Source organism: Plenodomus lingam (genome assembly GCF_022343315.1).
Source record: "Plenodomus lingam strain CAN1 chromosome Unknown contig_11, whole genome shotgun sequence".
NCBI lineage: Eukaryota > Fungi > Ascomycota > Dothideomycetes > Pleosporales > Leptosphaeriaceae > Plenodomus > Plenodomus lingam.
In genome coordinates, this window is record NW_027093929.1 from 1678333 (window position 1) to 1697336 (window position 19004).

At 48.7% G+C, this 19004-nt stretch overlaps 9 protein-coding genes across 9 annotated transcripts; 3 read left to right on the forward strand and 6 right to left on the reverse strand.

Moving 5' to 3' along the window:
• Nucleotides 1-3: 3 nt before the first annotated feature.
• IAQ61_000963 (uncharacterized protein) lies at nt 4-1503 on the reverse strand (the record flags this gene model as incomplete). The annotated part of the gene is made up of 2 exons (XM_003841283.2): nt 591-1503; nt 4-528 (listed from the first exon to the last, which is right to left on the reverse strand). Exons 1-2 carry the CDS (start codon nt 831-833, stop codon nt 4-6), a joined length of 768 nt encoding a protein of 255 aa, XP_003841331.1. The 5' UTR covers nt 834-1503.
• A 1186-nt stretch (nt 1504-2689) lies between these two features.
• Nucleotides 2690-3832, reverse strand: IAQ61_000964 (uncharacterized protein; the record flags this gene model as incomplete). The annotated part of the gene is made up of 3 exons (XM_003841282.2): nt 2690-3198; nt 3248-3617; nt 3674-3832. 3 exons carry the CDS (start codon nt 3830-3832, stop codon nt 2690-2692), a joined length of 1038 nt encoding a protein of 345 aa, XP_003841330.2.
• Nucleotides 3833-5251: 1419 nt separating this feature from the next.
• IAQ61_000965 (uncharacterized protein) lies at nt 5252-5893 on the forward strand. The gene is made up of 2 exons (XM_003841281.2): nt 5252-5548; nt 5618-5893. Exons 1-2 carry the CDS (start codon nt 5485-5487, stop codon nt 5749-5751), a joined length of 198 nt encoding a protein of 65 aa, XP_003841329.1. The 5' UTR covers nt 5252-5484; the 3' UTR covers nt 5752-5893.
• Nucleotides 5894-6558: 665 nt separating this feature from the next.
• On the reverse strand, nt 6559-8160 carry IAQ61_000966 (uncharacterized protein; the record flags this gene model as incomplete). Its single annotated transcript, XM_003841280.2, has 2 exons — nt 7738-8160; nt 6559-7681 (listed from the first exon to the last, which is right to left on the reverse strand). The coding sequence occupies exons 1-2, from the start codon at nt 8139-8141 to the stop codon at nt 6559-6561; spliced, it is 1527 nt and encodes a 508-aa protein (XP_003841328.2). The 5' UTR covers nt 8142-8160.
• Nucleotides 8161-10122: 1962 nt separating this feature from the next.
• IAQ61_000967 (uncharacterized protein) lies at nt 10123-10754 on the reverse strand (the record flags this gene model as incomplete). Its single annotated transcript, XM_066094900.1, has 2 exons — nt 10123-10627; nt 10708-10754. The coding sequence occupies 2 exons, from the start codon at nt 10752-10754 to the stop codon at nt 10123-10125; spliced, it is 552 nt and encodes a 183-aa protein (XP_065955208.1).
• A 1235-nt stretch (nt 10755-11989) lies between these two features.
• Nucleotides 11990-12442, forward strand: IAQ61_000968 (uncharacterized protein; the record flags this gene model as incomplete). Its single annotated transcript, XM_066094901.1, has 1 exon — nt 11990-12442. One exon carries the CDS (start codon nt 11990-11992, stop codon nt 12440-12442), a length of 453 nt encoding a protein of 150 aa, XP_065955209.1.
• Nucleotides 12443-13184: 742 nt separating this feature from the next.
• On the reverse strand, nt 13185-14582 carry IAQ61_000969 (uncharacterized protein; the record flags this gene model as incomplete). The annotated part of the gene is made up of 2 exons (XM_003841278.2): nt 13185-14395; nt 14445-14582. Coding segments are annotated over 2 exons (1281 nt in total), but the record flags the coding sequence as incomplete, so codon positions are not given.
• Nucleotides 14583-15087: 505 nt separating this feature from the next.
• IAQ61_000970 (uncharacterized protein) lies at nt 15088-17488 on the reverse strand (the record flags this gene model as incomplete). Its single annotated transcript, XM_003841277.1, has 2 exons — nt 15088-17194; nt 17247-17488. The coding sequence occupies 2 exons, from the start codon at nt 17486-17488 to the stop codon at nt 15088-15090; spliced, it is 2349 nt and encodes a 782-aa protein (XP_003841325.1).
• Nucleotides 17489-17799: 311 nt separating this feature from the next.
• Nucleotides 17800-18888, forward strand: IAQ61_000971 (uncharacterized protein; the record flags this gene model as incomplete). The annotated part of the gene is made up of 1 exon (XM_066094902.1): nt 17800-18888. The coding sequence occupies one exon, from the start codon at nt 17800-17802 to the stop codon at nt 18886-18888; it is 1089 nt and encodes a 362-aa protein (XP_065955210.1).
• Between the last annotated feature and the right edge of the window lie 116 nt (nt 18889-19004).

Genomic DNA, 19004 nt, shown 5'->3' on the forward strand with positions numbered 1-19004 from the left:
AGCCTAATGAGTCCTTTGCCCACTCTCAAGCTCACGCAATGCACTATGCGGACTACCCACAGAAGAAGCGTCCTCCAAGGGCGGTTTACGATGGCGATGTTCATCATTTTGCAGCTGCGGCTGCGACTGCGGCGGAGGAAGCTGAGCAAGCCAAAACCGTGGATACTGGCGTTGAATATTATTCACCATCAACGCCGTAACAAGAACAACAGCCGATGACAACAGCAAAACGGGCAAAAAGTACCAACGCAGGGCCCAGATATTAGGGTCCAGACAGGGCATCAGCGCCGTTGCGCCGGCGGGCGGATGCGTCGTCTTTGTGAGATGCATGGCGACGAGGGCAAAGGCGGTGGCTAGGCTGCAGGCGAGCCATTGCAGGTTTGGGAATTCGTCTTCTTGGAGGTTGAGTTGGAAGATTGTGGCCATGATGACGCCGGTGAGGCCGCTGAAGAAATGGCCAAAGATGAGGGAGCGTGGTTGGGCGAGTGGGGCGTCGATGGCGCCGTAGCAGAGAATGGCAGAGGCACCCTTTTGGACATGTTAGCTCATGTACGACTACGTTCCATAATGGCCGAGCTTCTTGATCGTACAAAGGAAGCGACAATCGGTGGCACCGCGCGACTTTTAAAATACTCGCTGTGCCCGAAAATGGCAAGGATGACGCTGAGACCGCAAAAGGCGCCAATGAAGCCGTAGACGCAGACCATCCAGGTTGGAGACGTCGGTGCGGCTTTCTCGCGATAGCCGAGCCAGTGACTGAGTGGTTTGGGGAGCCGGGCGAGGTTACGCTGTAGGTAGCGTTCGGCTGGGACCAGAGGGTCCCATGGTGGCATTGTTGTGTGGCGCGAGGGCGATGCGTGGATAGCCCGATCTAGGAGAACGGCGAAGAAGCAGGAGAAGTACCGTAGGAGAAGAAGAAAACGGGGTAGTGACTAGAGTACCGTCTAACGGATGACCAGACAAGCTAGACGTGGATCAGCGACGACAGTTGGCAGTGTAATGTCCAAAGTCGAAAAGGAAAACAGCGTCAACAAAGTATAGACGTTGAGGTTGACGTTGACGTCCGGCAAACATCGAACTAGGAAAGCAAGGCTCACAACCACAAAGGGGAGCCTTCCTATATCGGGACTCGACCCAAATGCACCCCGGACTACCGGCGCCCTGGACCATGGCAAACTATGCCATTGTTGGAGACGCTGAAGCCGATTCTTTGTGCAATGGATGAACACTGCACCGCTTTTCTCGCCCTAGAACCAGCTGTAGGTACAGTTCAGGAAGCCTGTCCAAGCCCGTTGGAGACACATCAGCCAGGCCCCCATCAGCTCAAAAGCATCCACCGATGCAAAAGGAAAAAGGCACACAGTCCAGAGCTTTCCGCACGCAAGCAAACGGGTCAAAGCGAAGTGCACAGCAAGGCGGAAACAAGAGGCGCTAGTTTAGGTAACAGAAACAAGTCTAGCCGAGATTATCCAGAGTTTCGCACGAATGTAGCCCGAGATGTTTCCTGTCTTGCGTGGACTTGGCCTATGCATTTTGTGGGATTATTTCATGTATACAGACGCGTTGGAAAAGTGGTGGCATGTCATATGACCATGGGTTTAGCGTCGGGCGACTTGGGCTTTACTCCAAGTGGTTAGAATATCCCTGTAGGTTCAAGTCCACGTCACAGCAGCAAATTTTTATAGTTATATAAACTAGCCTATAGTTAAGTATAAATTAGGGTAATTTAAGTAAGTAAATATAGTTTTTATTACTATCTTTTTTAAATATATTCTAAACCTATTCTTAATAATATATAGGTGTTCCTAAATACTATACTAGAGTTTAGTATAGTAGTACTAGATAATATATCTAAACTAGATAGTAATATTAGAGATAAATTTAGGCAACTATATAAAGTGCTAAAGAAGAATAGTAGTAGTAGTATTAAGGAAGTAAGTAAAAGTAAATAGAATAAGTTTAGAATAGGTTAGTAATATATTATAGGGGCATAATATATACCTTACTTATAGTAATAGTTAAGGACTACTACTTATACTAGCAATTATTAAGTATATAGCTATTCTCCTAGTATACCCTTAATTATATAGCTAAGGGTATAGGTATATAATACTAGTTTAGTAATATAAAGATAGCTCTTACCTAATAAGAGAAGAGGTGCTTATATAGGCTATATAGGTAATATATTAAGAACACGTTCTAAACACGTTTTAATCTACTTATATAGGATATAAGGGATGCGTTAGTAATAGGTATAGTAGTAGTAGCTTATAGTGTTACTAGTATAGAATATGTTTAGAATAGGTTTAGAACGCGTTGCAAAATCTTACAGCATAATATTTAGTTAACCTCGCTTAGCTAGCTAGTAGAGCTTGGCACGGCCTAACCCTATACTAAATACGAGTTCACGCAGCGCTAATTCCATGGTCATATGAACTGCGCCCTCGTTGGAAAATGTCTGTGTGATTCGAAACACTTTAGGGGTGATTATGTCTGGCACGTGATATGCGTGGCGGGAGACATATTTCTCGTCACCCTGTTATTCAGCAATGTTCTGGTAGTAGCTCTTTCTGCGATTAATGAACATGGCCGTAACGTCATTATACATGCAGACATCTCAACCCTAAAAGCAACCTGCAGAGGTTAATATGCCAATCATATGTACTAAGAAAAGACGTCGCTCATTCAATCATACGGCCAACCGAATGTTGCTCCCATATCCCTGTTGAGCCAAGTTAGATCCTGCATTGTTGCCCAAGGCTACGGCTACCGAGTCGACTCGAACCTTGCCCTTCGTATTCAGCGTGTCATTGCTGCTGCTCCTTGCGGTATCCTTCCTCGTCCCGGGCAAACTGAAATCGCCAACGAAACTGGGCGTTGTCAAGTGATGTTCTTTCAATAGCCCCAGCTTCTTGAGGAGGCTCTGTGCTGGTCCCTTCAGACAAGGCAGTGAAGAAGCAATGATGCCCACTTGCTCCTCAACCTTGGCATACACTGAAGGCACAATCGTCCCTTGCATTATGTCGCCTTTTCCAAAATCTGTGAATGTGCTCACTTTTGCACAAGCAATGGCAGTGGCAGATAGACCGAGCGCCATTAGGACACCGATCAGGATCTTCTCGGCAGTGCTGCGATGTAGGGTCCGGATCAGGCGAATGGGCATGAGTGAAAGGACGACGTCCGTGAAAATGTAGAATCCTTGCGAACTGTGAGTACATGTCGTCTTGTCGATCTTGTCATGGCTTACCAGCAACGACGTAGCCATAGGTGACCGTCGGGCCCAGGTCCCAGCACTTCGCACCTGGCACATTGTCCCAATTTGCGCTGATGGGCTTGCACTGAGCGAATTGCATGATGAAGTAGCTCGAAGAGATCAAGACTTGCAACATCATGAGAAAGTACAGCGGCCATCTCCATAGTCTATCGTTTCCGAATCGTAGCAACGAATATGCGACGGAGAGACGGACAAGGCCAAACGTAACGATCCACACAGTCTGAAACACAAACTGGAGTCTGATCGTGTTTACCAGCTCCTTTGGTGTGAAGTAAGCTGATGGTTTACCCCAACCAGAATCTATCGCCGCGATGGCAACACCGATCGAAACGATCGAAAGAGGCTGTCAAGATAGCATCAGTGGCCATAGGATCTTGGAGAAGAGCTTCAGTGACACACCTCTGCTACTGCGATAAGCCAGTCGTCAGTATGTAGCCTCCCGGTCCTAGTCAGACGTGTGTATATGCGCGCAATGACCAACATCAAGGTGATTACTCCAAGAGTAATCACAGGTGCTAAGTAGATATGAGAAATGTTCGAGTATGGCGGCAGTGCCATTGCGTCCGCCATGATATTTTGGGTTAATAAGAATGAAGAAAGTCGTGTCAGGTCGTATCAGTCGTCTGGAGCACTACCTGAATCCAATTGTCATTGGATCGTCTTTGAAGTTTATGGTAGCGTACAAGAGTTAAAGAACAATCTTTGTAGATAGACAATCCCTAAGCAAGGTCAACTGGGAGGTAAAAGTATGTAAAGACATCTCGTGAGCCGTCTGAAGACCAAATCCAACCGTGGTCCCCAAATCTCCCTCCCGCAGCCCAGACGCTATGTGCGGACCGCTCCATCCGTCTGTGGCCGTCGGGCATGAAATACCAGAAGCGGTTCTGTCCGTACACAAGGGTCCAAGCCTTCAAGATTCTCTGACAGGGAGAGGAACATATGCCATGCGCCATGCGTTTACGATGAGTGAATAGAATAGCTGATTTGGTACAAATGCCTGCGAACCAAGAGAACTCGCGTCGCGTCCTTGTTGGGGGCCAGCTTCCCCGCGGATACCAATGTGTTTGAGTCTAGATTTTCATCGATCTGTATCCAAAACCGTTTAGGAGCGGGTGTGTAGAGACCGTGAGGGGCGCAATGAGGTGGGTGCTTCCATGCCGTGATTCAGATTCCTGGCAAAACTGACGCGGCAGAGCGATTTTGGCCTTGTTTCCCTGCCCGTGTAGATCCCCCTTGAATCCATAAGGCTGATAGCTGTGATCAATGGTTCTATTGTGCATAAATAGAGAACCTGGTCTGATGCGCTGTTTGACTGCATGCTAGTGTACTAGTCGGATCATACTGCAGATGTAATCCTGAGACCGATTGAGTTGATGGAAGGTGTAAAAGCAGAATAACATCGCTTTAGATGGACGTGCAACGTTAGGAATACCCTACTGCAAGAATAACAATCCTTCAGAGACATCGGCTCGAGGTGCCTCGCTCGCTTGTATAGTCATATCCAATCGGCTAATCAAGCTAGACGATACAAGGATTCCGGTAAGGTAAGGTAAGGTACTCAGGTCGAACCTACTTATCGCATCTGATGTGCTGTGATGTGTAAACCGATGCAGCCCGATGAGTGGCATAACAATCGTCAAAGCCCAAACGCTGGTTGAGACTAGGACTAACGAGGTTGAGTAGTCGGTTGTATGGCGAGTTGTGGTTCACCGCCGAAAGGGCGGGGGCGGGTGAGTAGACTTTGCGGCTCGGACGAAAGCGGATGCAGCACTATAGGCTGTAATGGCTTGAAGGTAAGATGCATCTCCATCCTGCTGGATTCCCCAAGGATGCTCCAATCTCCCTGGCAGCTTGTATTCGTAGAGTAGTTACAACAAACTCTATTCCGATGCGCTTACTGCAGGGGCAACATCTGCCGATTGAATCTACATCCGACACATGCACCTAGTGTATGCTTCTAGTACAGAGCATGTAGATGTGAATATTCGCCATTACCGGTGATAAGGGAAGAGTAGAAGTGTAGATTCACATTTGTGAGTGGTCGGGGAGCAATATCAATGACATCCAGCCCCTCATCTTGGCGAGACTCTCGCTCCAACCCTCATCCTCTTAGCTCAATCCACAGAGGAAACTCCATCACATCACTAGCACATACGAATCTCAAAAAACCCTCTCCCTGAAGAGTGAAGTTGATCTCTACACTTCCTACCATGGTCAAATGTCCCGAATGTGGTGCTGGGGCTGATTTGACGAAGGATGGCGCTTGGGCACATTGTGCGTCGTGCATGCGATCCTCCCCAGCCACTTCACATGTCATTTACTAACACAGATGACTGAGCTCAGGCAACACCATCTTCGAGCCTGGAAAAGAGGGCAGTCATTACAAAGGTGGTGGGAGTGGTTCTGGCGACAAGGAAGTAACAAAGGGGGACAAGGCCGAAAGTGGGCAAGAGAGTGGAGAGAGCAACAGCCGATAGAGGATTCGCAATATGTGTTATGCGATGTCAATCGATTGAAATGCTGTCACATGGTCCGATCTACTCTCAAGCCTCCATGCCATGGTAGTAATGGCTACGCAATCACCACAATTGAATCTGTTCACTAGTCATAAGCCCTGACATACGGTCAGCCTCAGTCGGCACCTGCAGCCAGTGGCCAGCTCTGAAACAAATCACGCAACGCTGTCACAAAGCCTATACCCATTGTAAATAGGCTACGAAAAGACCAAGGGAATTGTAGAGCAATAAAGCATCACAAGATGTCTTACCATCGACACAACAGGTGGCTGACTTTGAAAAATCACATTCGATGCCAGGATCACTCATCTCTATGCACAGGATACTTTGATGATATGACTATGTTTGAAATTTGAGACCAACTCCACCACTACTAGCTATCCAAGGATCTTAAACAGATCACGTTTTTGGGTGCTATCGCCGCCGCGCGAATGCTGAAACTGCAGACAATATCTCAACCTGTCCAAACACAGCATTAGCGCCGATCGGCCCGTCAGAACCTTGGAAAGCAATATTAGATGTTGCATACACTGCACTGTACAATCGGCATACAGACGACTCGGAAATTCCCCGCAGATGCGCCTTCATCAGGAACTAAGTCAACTAAAGTCATGTGTGGCCGACTTCAAGTTCTCAGAACGACAGGACTCGAGGAGTAGTAGCAAGTGGAGACAGCTTGTTACCACGAATAGTAGACTCATTACATTATTTCATTTCGATACTATTACCTCATGCTCCGCTATTCCCACATGTGTCTAACCTCTGCGTTTACCGTATGTATACCGTTCGGGCAATGCTTGGAACTCCCTGCGCGCTGACAGCGAAGAGGTACCAAGCTCCTGGCAGCATAACCCCTCTGTCTGCCAAAATAGGCAAAACAACCTCTCCACCCACCACACTGGGAGACAACGGCACTCGCCTCTGATCAGTGTTGATGCTGTGAGTTACACTACCAATCCTGATCAAGGAAAATCTCACACCCTTCGTCGATCCTTCCATAGAAAGCCTGAGTTGGCCGCCCGGTGCCACAGTACTTGCGACAAGGTTACTGATGACTGGCCTTGACGCGTTTGTCAAGAGGTATGGTGGCGTGAATATCTGCCCATTAGGATGATCGACTGTGTTGCGACATTTTGCTGAGATGGCGCCGGTACCATTATCATAACAAAGTCCACCGCCGCCACTGAAGACTCTTCCATCAGCCAACAAGATTGAAACGGAGTGGTAATTGCGCGGGATGGCCTCTGGTGATAGTTCGGTAAAGGTTTTTGTGGCAGGATCAAACAGTTCAGGAGCAAAGACGGGCTCGCGGTCTGTGAAGCCTTTCGCCCACTGCTGACCTCCACTGACCAGGATTTTACCGTCCGGGAGAGCAACAACGTTGGCAAAGGCCCGTTTGTACTTCATATTGGGGAGTTTCTCAACCACAGCGGGCGCACCCACTTTGTCGATATCGATTAGGTGGGCCACACTGAGACCTGGGACATCGCCGTACGAATTCGCACCTCCAGCCGTGAAGATCTTGCCCACATCATACATGACGTTTACGCCGCACATAGCATCGTTTGCCGAATCTCGGATGCCAGCAGGGGTGACACCACCCTCGCCATCAGTAAAGTACCAGTGCATTGCTTTGCTGGGGCCAGCTTGGAATACAGAACCGTTACGCCATGGGAAGAGCCAGGGGTGATTATCCGCATGGAATATACCGCTGTTGTCCATTGTCAACATGGGTTCTACGGCTGCACCAGGAAGAATAGTCCATGTGTTCGCTGCAGGATCATAGATTTCGCCTGTTTTGCCGCCTTCCATGCCACTCCAGGAACCTCCGATGGTGAAAACCTTGCCATTTGAGAGTATTGTCGAACTCTGGTATCCCCTAGGGATGCGCCTAGACGATTCTATGGTAAGTCTCCTGTGACCTATCTTAAAACAACCAATACTTACATATCTGGCCCTGAAGCAAATGTGTTGCTTCTAGGGTCGTATAGGGTCGTTTTTTCTGCATTGCTGCCGCCAGTGATGATCAGTCTTCCATCAGCTAGAGAATTCATGCCCGGACAAAACATGTCGTGTTTCGTTTCGCTGACTTCGCGCTGTGAGACTTCCCCCGTCATGAAATTGTATTCTGCGAACTGGGTGAAACCTCGCCATTGTCCGAAGGAATTCGGAGACCATGCTGAAAAAAACATCAGACGGCTGGCTGATGGGTATTCGGGAACAACATATGCGGCTGCGGGAATGATAGGGAAATCGATCACAGCGCTCCATGATCCGCCCTGGGCGAGTGTAGTCGCATACAGAGATTGCCAGGCAACACTGAAAATTGCAGCTTTGATAACGAAAGGCATCTTGGATGATTTCCAGCAGCTAATCACCAAAGATGAAAGGCAAGAAAGCAAATAAAGTATGGGAAGCTGGAACTTGACTCTCCCAGAGGCCCCCATCGACGTTGCCGCGGCTACCTTTTAAAGTGCTTACTTATTCTAGGTTTTCGTCGAAGCCAATGTCAAGCGTAAGTGTACACCATCGTTCCCCACTGCGTCCTATTGGTGTCTACCAGAGCTAACTCGAAGCCAACACGATGCCAGACTGAGCTTTCTTACTTGACTCTAGTGTCGGCGAAATAATTGGACATCAGAGGATCTTCATTTCACTACCTACTACATACCGTAACTAACAACGACACGTCGCCCACTAGTCAGTCCAAGGCTAAACTGACGCCTAGACAGACTGTTTTATATATTAGGAAAAGCATTCGCATTGTTCTTGCAAAGCAATAGCCTGTGTTTGCATACCTGAAATGTCGGTTGATCAGCTACATCACCGTCAGCTAATATCCCATTTTCCGCCGAAGCTAGAGCTCGGCAGCTCCAGCCACATCACTGGTACCATAGGGCCGTTTCCACGCCAGTTGGACTGGTGAAAGAGATTAGGTGAGATTTGCTCGCGTAAGAGCAAACAGAGCAGACGAGAGTCGCCGGCTCGTCTTGGAAAGGGAAGATGCGCCTTGGTCTGTGGTGTGGCGTGCATCTAGTTTATCGATTATCGATAAGGCCCGCCAGAGCAGCGCTCCAAGTTTGGGCGACTACTGCATCCTAAGACGGATGACTGTGCGGGGATGTTGTGGAGATGTTGCAATTGTTATCGACGCCGTACCGCTTTGAGAGAATATGGAGTGTCGTTGCACAATGCCACGATGCATGATGTAGTGAGGTTTGGTACTAAGCGAGCTGTGCAGGGGACCAAGCATTGCACTAGCGGTGACTCTCGTACCAACAACTCAGCCCTACATCGTGGCACCTATTTTCACCATCGACTACCACTACAGTACAAAACCGGTTTACAGTAGCCATATTTATCTAAAGTAGACCAAGAAGTGGTTTAGGTAGAAGAAGTAAACCTAAATAGGGTTTATTATACTATGTATTCTACAAAAGTAAACTACTTTTATTTCTACTTCTATTAATCTACTAGTATTAGTAATAACTAGTTTCCTACTAACTATTTAAGTATTTTACCCCTCCTTTCTTTAATCTTCTTTACCACCTCTATCACCACCTCTACCACCACCTCTATCACCACCTCTATCACCACCTCTATCACCACCTCTACCACCTCCACCACCTCCACTACCTCCACCACCTCTACCACTACCTCTACCACCACCTCTACCACCACCTCTACCACTACCTCTACCACCACCTCTATTATCACTACCTCCTACTAGTAAAAATATCATAACTTATTATTATGTCATATGTGCGTATAGCGTGAAGCTAATCTTTTCTACCCCTTTTAGTCTTAGTTAGGTATTATAGCGTATAATAGATATAAAACTACTTTTTATACTTAATTTAAACCACCTATAATAAAGTAAACCACCACTTTAAACCTATTTACAGGTATACACGAGGTCAGTTTACACCTATATAGTAAACCCCTAGCGTACCATTCTACAGTAAACAATTTTTTACCGTAGTGTACGTTTTGTGGCACTTCAGTCCACGACTTCGAATGGTCTTTGAATCAATTATTTATCCAATCAGGTACAGGCTTATGCTCTTATTTGGTAATATCAAATTGCTCCTCACCGCTGTACCAGTGCCTCAGGCCAAAATCAATCTGCTGTTATCATTGTCTATAAGTCGCATACATGTATATAGAGACCCACCGACACCAAAGCCACTAGCTAAAAGAGGAGAAAAGGATTGAGATAGCCGAGGGCTGTCAACTACCGATCTAAGTGAGACAATTCCGCTTTCTATCCGGAGAAGGCATTAATGTCTTTGAACTTTGCACAGCAGACATGTTGTAAAGTTTTGATCTGTTTTATTGCTTTTGTTGCTCGCAATTAGCCCACCATTCTGCGACTTTCTCTTTCGCAGTAAGCTTATCTTTGACTACAGGAGGCTGAGATGCCGTGCGACCCACTTCCATCAGGGCCACTTTACGAAGATCTATCCTTTTCATCGGTTGCCTATACAACTTGTTGGCCTTGTAGCTTCCATTCTTCAATATGCCATCGTAGCCTCGTGTAGAGGCGGAATACTTCTCTTCGGTCGTCTCGAGACTATTCTCCGCCGCACCCTTCTTGTCCTTTTTCGCGTATTCCTGCTGTCTGTCCTTGTGTTTCCAGTAACTGTCATAAAAGTTAACAGGCAGAAATCCTTCCTTCTCAATCAGAGACTCCGCTAGTTCGTTCAGCTCGGTTAACTCGTCTTGAAGGTTGTCTTCAAGGTCGTTGTTTTCGGCTCCTTGGTCATGGTCGCGGTTGATGGGGTCGTCGAACTCCGATAACTTCACATCGAGACCTTCTGCCAGACGATATAAGCAACTGTTATAACCCTTTACACGGGAATGTTCACCACAGCCACCCGAGCGAATCGCAAATCTCTCCCCACAGCGTTCCCGTACGCGTTTCCCTCCTCTCTCTCGGGTTTCCCATTCGCTGCAATAAGCATGGCTGGACTTCGTTAGCGCTCGATCTGATCAGTTTACATTGTTGCATTGAGAGACATACTGTAATTTCTCATAACAAGATCGTGTGAGATTACTACTACACTGATCACAGTGGTGTTCACGTGAAGACACGCTTCCATTCGTCAGGTTTCGAATGGATGGCCTGAAGTAGCGGGAATTGTAAATATTCCATTCTCCGTATGTTGCATACAAAGCTTTTAGAAACTTTTTGGTCTGATTTCCCCCTTTGAGTTCCTCCATATTCTCTCGATATGTCTCAGATTGTCTTCAAGAGATGTCTCAGTCCGACTTGGTGGCGATATGCCAGGTTGACCTGTTGTTGGCTTGTAACTGGTATCCAACGTTGAGTTGAACTTGGAGCGAGAAGTGAGGTAGATTATATCTTGGTCGGTACAACATCGCCCTCTTTTCACCTCCGACAAACGCCCCCTCGTGATCTCCGACATTGTGACGCTCAAACAGCATTGAGTGCATTTCGCACGAGTCTGTACCAACCAAGAGACCTGTTTCATCTAGCTGTTTTGAATGGACTGAGCTCGCCGTAGTCTTGCCCATGAGATCGGGAGCAGCCTGACCGACCCCTTGTGAGAGGGCATGGACATATACCAATGTTTATGTCTCACTTCAAAATAGCTTCGAGAGGATCTTGATTGGCGAGGCGCGTTTCTGAAAGCACACACCGGTATCATGACCGTTTCCCCGGAGGTCGTTGTAACCAGTCCGTGGAGGCCCTGATATCGGGACTATTTCCACATTCCACCACCAACAATCACCGTCGTGATAGCAAATAATAGGCCAGAACTGCCCCCAAATCAACTCAGCAGAGTCACTATTCCATTCTTTCTCAATCAATACTCCTTGGCCACTCAACATTGTTTTATCTCTGAATATTTATACACAACTCCATCAACGTTCAGAGAAGAAACATGACTTGTACGTCTGATACTAGGAATAGGCTGTCAAGTTGCGAAAATCACGCTTTATATACGCAGCGAACCGTTCACGCGTCGAATCATTTGCCCCAAACAAGCACTCAAATCAGCAAACATCTCTCGGGGGCAATGGTGTGCACTTTAGAGCTTTTTCCTAGTACAACATCGCCCGCTTCTACCCAGCCTATACAAACTTCTTCGGCTGAACTTTCTACCAACATGTCCAGCAACCCAACCAAAAGCATCAGCAAAGACATCTAAATCCCAGGCCTCATCCTGTGAAGATGAAGTACACAACTAGCCTTGTGATATCCACAGACATGTACATAGAGCCCTGCGAATCTGAGGTGTCAAACACATTCGTATCAGAACATAAATCCAGCAGATCACGATACAAGCCTAACGAGCCGCTCTTCATGGAAGCAATCTCGTCAGAAGTCATACGCAAAGAATTAAGAGCCTTGGAAGTGTCGCATAAATCAATACAGCCCGAAGACGGGAAGTCAGAAGCGGCACGTCATAGGCTCTCAGAAGACGTTCACGACGATAATGGTGAGATAGATCTCAGTACCCCAAATGACGACTCCAAAGCTAGGTACCCGCGCAATTACCCGCAAGCCACTTCAGCTGATTGTTATACAGCATATACATCCAAAGACACATTCGTAACCTCACAACTTCCACGCTACACTACACAAAGAGGTTCTCTTTCCAGCACGCTGTATTCCTTCGTATAATAAAGTAAATTGCACGATGAAACTGGACCTGTGAACGACATGCTGTTGATGCGCCTGGAGACTGACCTGCCAGAGCACATCCGATATCATACTACCTGCCCCAGTGCCCGAGGCCGTAGCATCCAGCAAGAAAGAAAGCAATCGGCGCAATCCGTGTATCCCGCTTTTTGAAGGGGAAAGATTGGGGCTGAACCGGCAACAGAGATGTTTACTGGAAACCCCTCCCCCCCGCCTTTGTAAATGCTGATGAGGCGATGCTGGAACGGGAGGAGTAGGAGTGAATCACCCTTTCTGCAGTGATAATGCGCACTCTCACTTCGTGGGTGTACTTTCGTTTTTGGTAATGACGAATAAGTTGTTTGGCGTGTAAATACTAGTGCAACCGTCGTATTCTCATGCTACATCACTGACACAGTAGTCTGGGTAATATGATACGCTATGGTCCTCAATGCTACTTGATCCCTACCCGGCTCTCCCTTCGCCCAAAAACAAGATCATTGAAGTGCATGTTATTTGTGGCGGTGGGGAGGTATGTGGGTGAGTGCATGTAGTTGTGGGTTTGCAATACTGATGTTTATGTTTGAGACAACGAAAGACGCTGGTATTGTATGTGCTCCGATACTAGGATACAGACATGAACTTTATGGAAATCAATTCAGTAAGTCTTGAGATCACAAGCGAATGATGACTTTGAAGGCTCAGTCATTACACATGTTGAAAGTTTTTGTTTATTTCTTATGTCTTACGGTGCTAAAGTTGAGTAGCATTTCCTGTCGCGCACATACCTTCCTTTTTTCGTATCCTTGTTCTTTATTTCGTCAAATCCTCACCCCAGACACTCTTTGCAATCTCGACACTCAGCCTAACCTTTGCCCACTGCTCGTCCTCTGTCAACTCATTGCCCTCAGCCGTACTGCTGAACCCACACTGGTGGCTCACACAGAGTTGGTCCAGGCCCTTTGGTGCAATAGCCGCGGCTTCGTTAAGCCTCTTGATGATCTCTTCCTTATCGTCCAGCGTGTTCTTCTTACTGCTCATAACACCCAGCACAACAACCTTGTGTTCTGGGAGATGGCGCAGCGGGCTGAAGTCGCCGGACCGCGCATCATCATACTCGAGGAAGTAGGCATCCACGTTGAGCTCCTTGAACAGGACCTCTGCGACGGGTTCGTAGCCACCTGACGCGAACCATTTAGAGCGGTAGTTGCCACGGCAAAGATGGATACCGATCTTCATGTCGGCGGGACGCTTGCTGATTGCTGCGTTGATCAACTCTGCGTATTTGCGAGGAAGGGTGGACAGGTCCTCGTTGCGCTCTTGTTCGGCAGCTTTGCGCATGTCCGGGTCGCACAGGTAGGCCAGGTTGGTGTCATCTAGCTGTACAAAGCGGCAGCCAGCTTCGTACAGGGAGGCGAGTTCCTCTTGATATACGCGAGCGAGATCTGCGAAGAAGATGTCGAGGTCGGGGTAGGCGGAGACGTCGATGCTGGCGCGGCCACCGCGGAAGTGCACCATGGTCGGGGAGGGAATGCAGACTTTTGTTGTCGCTTGACCGCCATTATCCTTGATGGCTTGCTCAAGGAATCGGAAGTCCTCGACTTGGATCGCCTTGGGATGCCCAAGCTTTCCCTTGACCACGAGGGTTGGCGGGCTGAAGCCATCCTTGTGTCTGATATTTCCGACCTGGCCCTTCTCTTCGATACCATCAAGATGTTTTAGGAAGTCAAGGTGAAAGTATGCGCGGCGGAACTCGCCGTCGGTGATGGACCGGAGGCCATTTTCAATCTGCCTCTTTGCAACTTCGGAGATGGCAGCGTCTTCGACTTTGCGGAGTTCTGTCGCGCTGATCTCGCCGTTGGCGGCTTTGGTGCGGGCTTCGAGGACGTTCTTGGGGCGCAGGAAGGAACCGACGTGGTCGGCTCTGTACACACCGGTAGGGAGAGGCATGGTTGTCTGATGCGATATTAGTCTCTTGTCTAGGCTGGTCGTCTGGTTGGCTCACTGACGGTGGAGTGTTACTGGTAGTTGGAATACAAGTTGCAGCGTGTTGACAGTAAAGGGCAGAATCCACGGAGTGAATCGACAAGAAGAAAAGAGAGGAGGAAAGACAATCGCCCGAGATTTCTACAATTCCACGGCATCTTGGTATCATCGCGAAGCTGCTTAGACCTCATTCTGAAGCTACCCCACCGCGGCAGTTGTCAGAGGGGGGCTAAGTCGGGGGATCAATAGTACCGAAGAAAAGCCTGCATCGGGGGTTGGACCTCTCCAGGAAGCGTGCCTAGAGTAAATCCACAGAACACTGTGAAATCAAAGCCGCCCGTGTTAGTGTGATACTGTAGGTGTCATACTCTCCATGTAGTTGCTGTTGAAAATGATGGTGTCGCGGCCGTATGTCACCGGCAGACGCTCGTGGAGGGGTCGGGGCGGCGTTTGGCGGGGTAAATACTCCATGTCGGCGGCACGTTCTACTTGATGAGATTCGCCTATAACCCAATAATTTGTCGAAATGCACGTGGAAGAGAACGGGGTATATTGATCCATGATGAAGTCGATACTCCTTGAGCTTTGGGTTGTTGTTGTTTTCGCTTGAAGAGGATCCGTAGGCTCAATACCATTAACAAACGTCGACGAAGCACCTATCTTCATGGCTCTCCGGCCTTCAACAGCTTCGCCTCCAACAGCTCACCAAACTGTCCTTCCCATAATCCTTCTTCTTCGTCATCTTCGTCCTCCATCAAAAATGCATCAGCGGCAACATAGATACGGTTCCCGTGTTTGTCAACCTTTTTCTCGCGCCGTGGTAAGTCGCGCGCAGCAATTTTGAGTTGTATAGTACCAGCGCCATTACCAGAATCGCCTTCTTGTACTACGACGGCTGTCTTGTAGTCGCTAATTTCAGGGGAGATCGTGTTGGGGTTGATTGCGAAGAACTTGCAGACGATGACGGCACCTCTTTTGATGTCTGCCGACGTTAAGACTGGCAGTACGCTTACATCTTCTGGTAAAGATGGCAGATCTGCCTCTTGTGTGGCGGTAGCGACATCTTGACGAAGCTGGCTCTCGATAGCAGCACTGATCTCGGTATCTGGATTGACTTGTGCTGGAACATCATCGTAGTTCAATATGATTTCGTCTTCTTTATCATCGAAACGTCGCGATTCATTCGCAGCCTCGAAATCGCAGCCCTTCTTCTTCCCTTTGTGTTTCCTGTCACGCATAAGCTTGCTAACCGGGTCCCAATGTTGCTTGAACGGAAAGGGCGGCGCGCGCAGCTCAAATTCCTCCTCCCAACATTCAAAAGCTGACAAGTTGATTCGGGACCTCCAGAAATCAGGGTCCGACGCTCCTTCAGGCTCAGGAGGACTCTCGTCTACAGCCTTCGTCTTTGCCTTTTTTGCAGGCCGAGCCGTCTGACGAGCAATGATGCGACCGATGGCAGATACATCAGGTCGCATACGCCTGGTAGATGTTTCCTTCTTCGCAGACTGTTCCACACTTGAGATCTCGGGTATGGAGCCATTGGGTACTTCCACCACGGTCTGTGAAACGTCCAGAGCAGATTCATCTGCCTGAAGTGGCTCACTAGATCCACCAAGTCTCGCCATCAACTCCTGCCTCCTCTTCTCGAGTTCACTAGGCTGTCCATTTGCAACAGCTTGCGTTGGCTCTTCGTCTTCTACGCACCTACTCTTACTACCCTTGCCTGATGCTGACGAGAATGCGTGCTTGGGTATTGGCTCTTCTTCAACTCTGCCCATCTTCGCATCTTCGTATACCTTCAGATCGGCAAGGGTAGCATTCTGATCTAGTTGACCAGTCTCCTTAAGATAGCGCAGGCGATTTGTGCGGGTACGACGGCTATTTCGTAATTTGGTAGCTGCTCGACCCTTACCTGGAGGCACAAAGTTTGATGAGGTAGGATTTGGTGGGTTCACCTGCGCCTTTGAACCATCTTTCGACGAGACAATATCAGGTGGTGAGCTTGCATTGCTATCACTACCTGATTCGCTAGCGCTAGAAGAATCTGAGGCCGAGTCTGACTCTGATCGTGAAAGGTCCGAGTCACTTGATGATGCTTCTGAGTCGGACTCAGAATCGCTTGAGTCACTATCTGTATCCCCAAAGTTGTTGTTCTCGTACCCAGGCGCAAAGTCCTCATCCTCACTCTCATCCTCATCATCTTCGCTGGCTCCCAACTCTTCTGCAACTGGCTGCTTGAAATGCACTTGACCTGTCTGTCCACGTTGCTGTCTGGTCAGTGGTTTCTGCGCGGTGCGGCCGGGGAGTGTTTGACTGCTGCCAGTGTGTCCATGTGCTGTTGTGTTTTGTGTAGTCGAATTACCCAAAGCTGCCTGGAGTGGATCTATTGTTTTTCCAGCCTCATGAGACTCTGCTCCTTCCCTAGGGTTCAGTCGTTGGCGCTTATGAGGGGGTATTAGCCCAGCAGGTCCTGAGAGCGCAGCATCGTTCGAAGATGGCGCCTCCTCAATTTGTTGCTGGACTGGCCCATAGTTCATTCCTTGCAGAAGCGCATCCACGGAATCGCGGCCTTGCCAAACCTCCTCTGCCTCGTGCTGATCAGCTCGCTGGCGCTTGCGGGGAGGAATTCGTACGGCGGGTCGATGCGGTGCTCTCAGATAGGGTCGCCCGAATGGCACGCCATCCACAAGATGTTGACCTCCATCTGAGATTTGTAGTCGCCCCGTCAGGGTTCGTGCGCGGACTTCGGCCGTCATAAGAGGACGGATGCTAGCACACCAAGCCATTAGCTGCGCACCTAGATGGTTTCGAGAGTACTCACCACACGTGATCATCTTCTTTCAGCGCCTGCGTCACAGGTGTGAAATGCAGACACTCGAAACCGTCTACCTCCACGATGTAGTCCTCTAGGCCCCAGTTCTCGGCTTCAAGTGGTATAATGTGGTTGACATCTTCGAGGAGGCGGGTAATCGTGTATGCTGCATTACTGTTTGTGTCTGGAATATTCCAGAGAATGTTGGCAGCAGGCAGACTGTTGCGCTGAATGGTGAGGCGAAGACGCATGTTGGGCGCGTTGAATCGCGTCAAGTCGCGTTGGTGGATCGTGTAAAGTTGATGGTGAACTTTTTGGTATCATCACCTTGTGATCGACCGCTAGTCGTTTTGAGGCTTAGTGCGAGCGGAGATAGTCCGTATAGTGAACGTGGAACCGCCCTCGCCTCCAAGATGGCCGAATGAAATGACGCAATATACAAGATCACACTTGATTATATAATCTCTTCAACTTGTTTCAAGACAGTACTTCATATCCCTATATTAAGGCGCTTTGCACAATATTCGAATTCCAAGTTCTGAACTCGTCGCCTACCAACAACATGCCAACCAGCCTGCCAATCAACACCCTTAAGGGCACATGGACCCGCCTTCTCGACACAGAACGTCTTCGTCGCTCTTCGCAAGTCCTGTCAGTGGTCAACCAGAAAGTATGCATATTCGGTGGGGAAGTGAAGCCCCGAGAGCCTGTAGACAACAAGATCGACATTTTCTCTCTGCAGCCTGGTACATCCCACCCCCACCAATACCGGTACCGGCCATCAAGGTACTCACTCACACATACAGAGACAACCACCCTCGAAACAAAGTCTACATACACAGCACCCAGCCCACGTGTTGGGAGTGCATCGGCAGTTATCAATGGGAAAATGTACATCTTCTCTGGTCGTGGCGGTACCGACATGGACGCCATAGAAGAAGCTGGCGCTGTCTGGAGTTTCGACCCAGCATCATCTTCATGGTACAAGATTACTCCAGCAGATGCCTCGGCGGCCTATCCACCTGCACGAAGCTATCATTGCTCGACCAGTGATGATCAAAAGTTGTTCTTCCTGCACGCCGGATGTCCTGCAAAGGGGCGTCTTTGTGATCTGTGGCAGTTCGATGTCAAAGAGCGCACATGGACCCAGCTCCCCGATGCCCCTGGGCCCCAGAGAGGTGGTACATCAATCGCGCATAGCAACGGCAAGCTGTTCAGGATGAATGGTTTCGATGGAACCACTGAAGTAGGCGGAAGCATTGATATCTTCGACATCTCTAGCAACACCTGGAGCACGAAGACCTTCAATGCTGACGGCAACGACGGGCCTGAAGCACGAAGTGTCTGTATCCTTCTGCCTGTACGTCTTGCCCGTAAAGACAAGCTCATCACGCTGTTCGGTGAACGAGATCCTTCATCCCTCGGACACGCAGGGGCAGGCAAGATGCTGAATGATGCGTGGATCTACGATATCAGCGAAAACTGGTGGACCAAATTGCATCCTACTGGCTCTGATGGCGTGCCTGATCCGCGTGGTTGGTTTGATGCAGATGTTGTCAAGGCCGAGACTGGTAATGACAGCGTTGTGATCCACGGTGGACTAGGCGAGAACAATGAGAGGTTGATGGACGTATGGCATCTCACTTTCTAAATTTTCCAGTTCTGATAACCAGAGATGTGGAGTAGACCCAGTCGATTATTCATGTAGTAAGAAAATAATAACAATCATGATGCTTTCCGCATATCCTGCAGCATTTGAGATCCATG

Bases quoted from the DNA above. Each gene is read 5' to 3' on its own strand.
- IAQ61_000965 (XM_003841281.2), top strand. From the start codon at position 5,485: ATGGTCAAATGTCCCGAATGTGGTGCTGGGGCTGATTTGACGAAGGAT. The intron at 5,549-5,617 runs GTGCGTCGTGCA...GACTGAGCTCAG, and splicing joins GGATGGCGCTTGGGCACATT to GCAACACCATCTTCGAGCCT.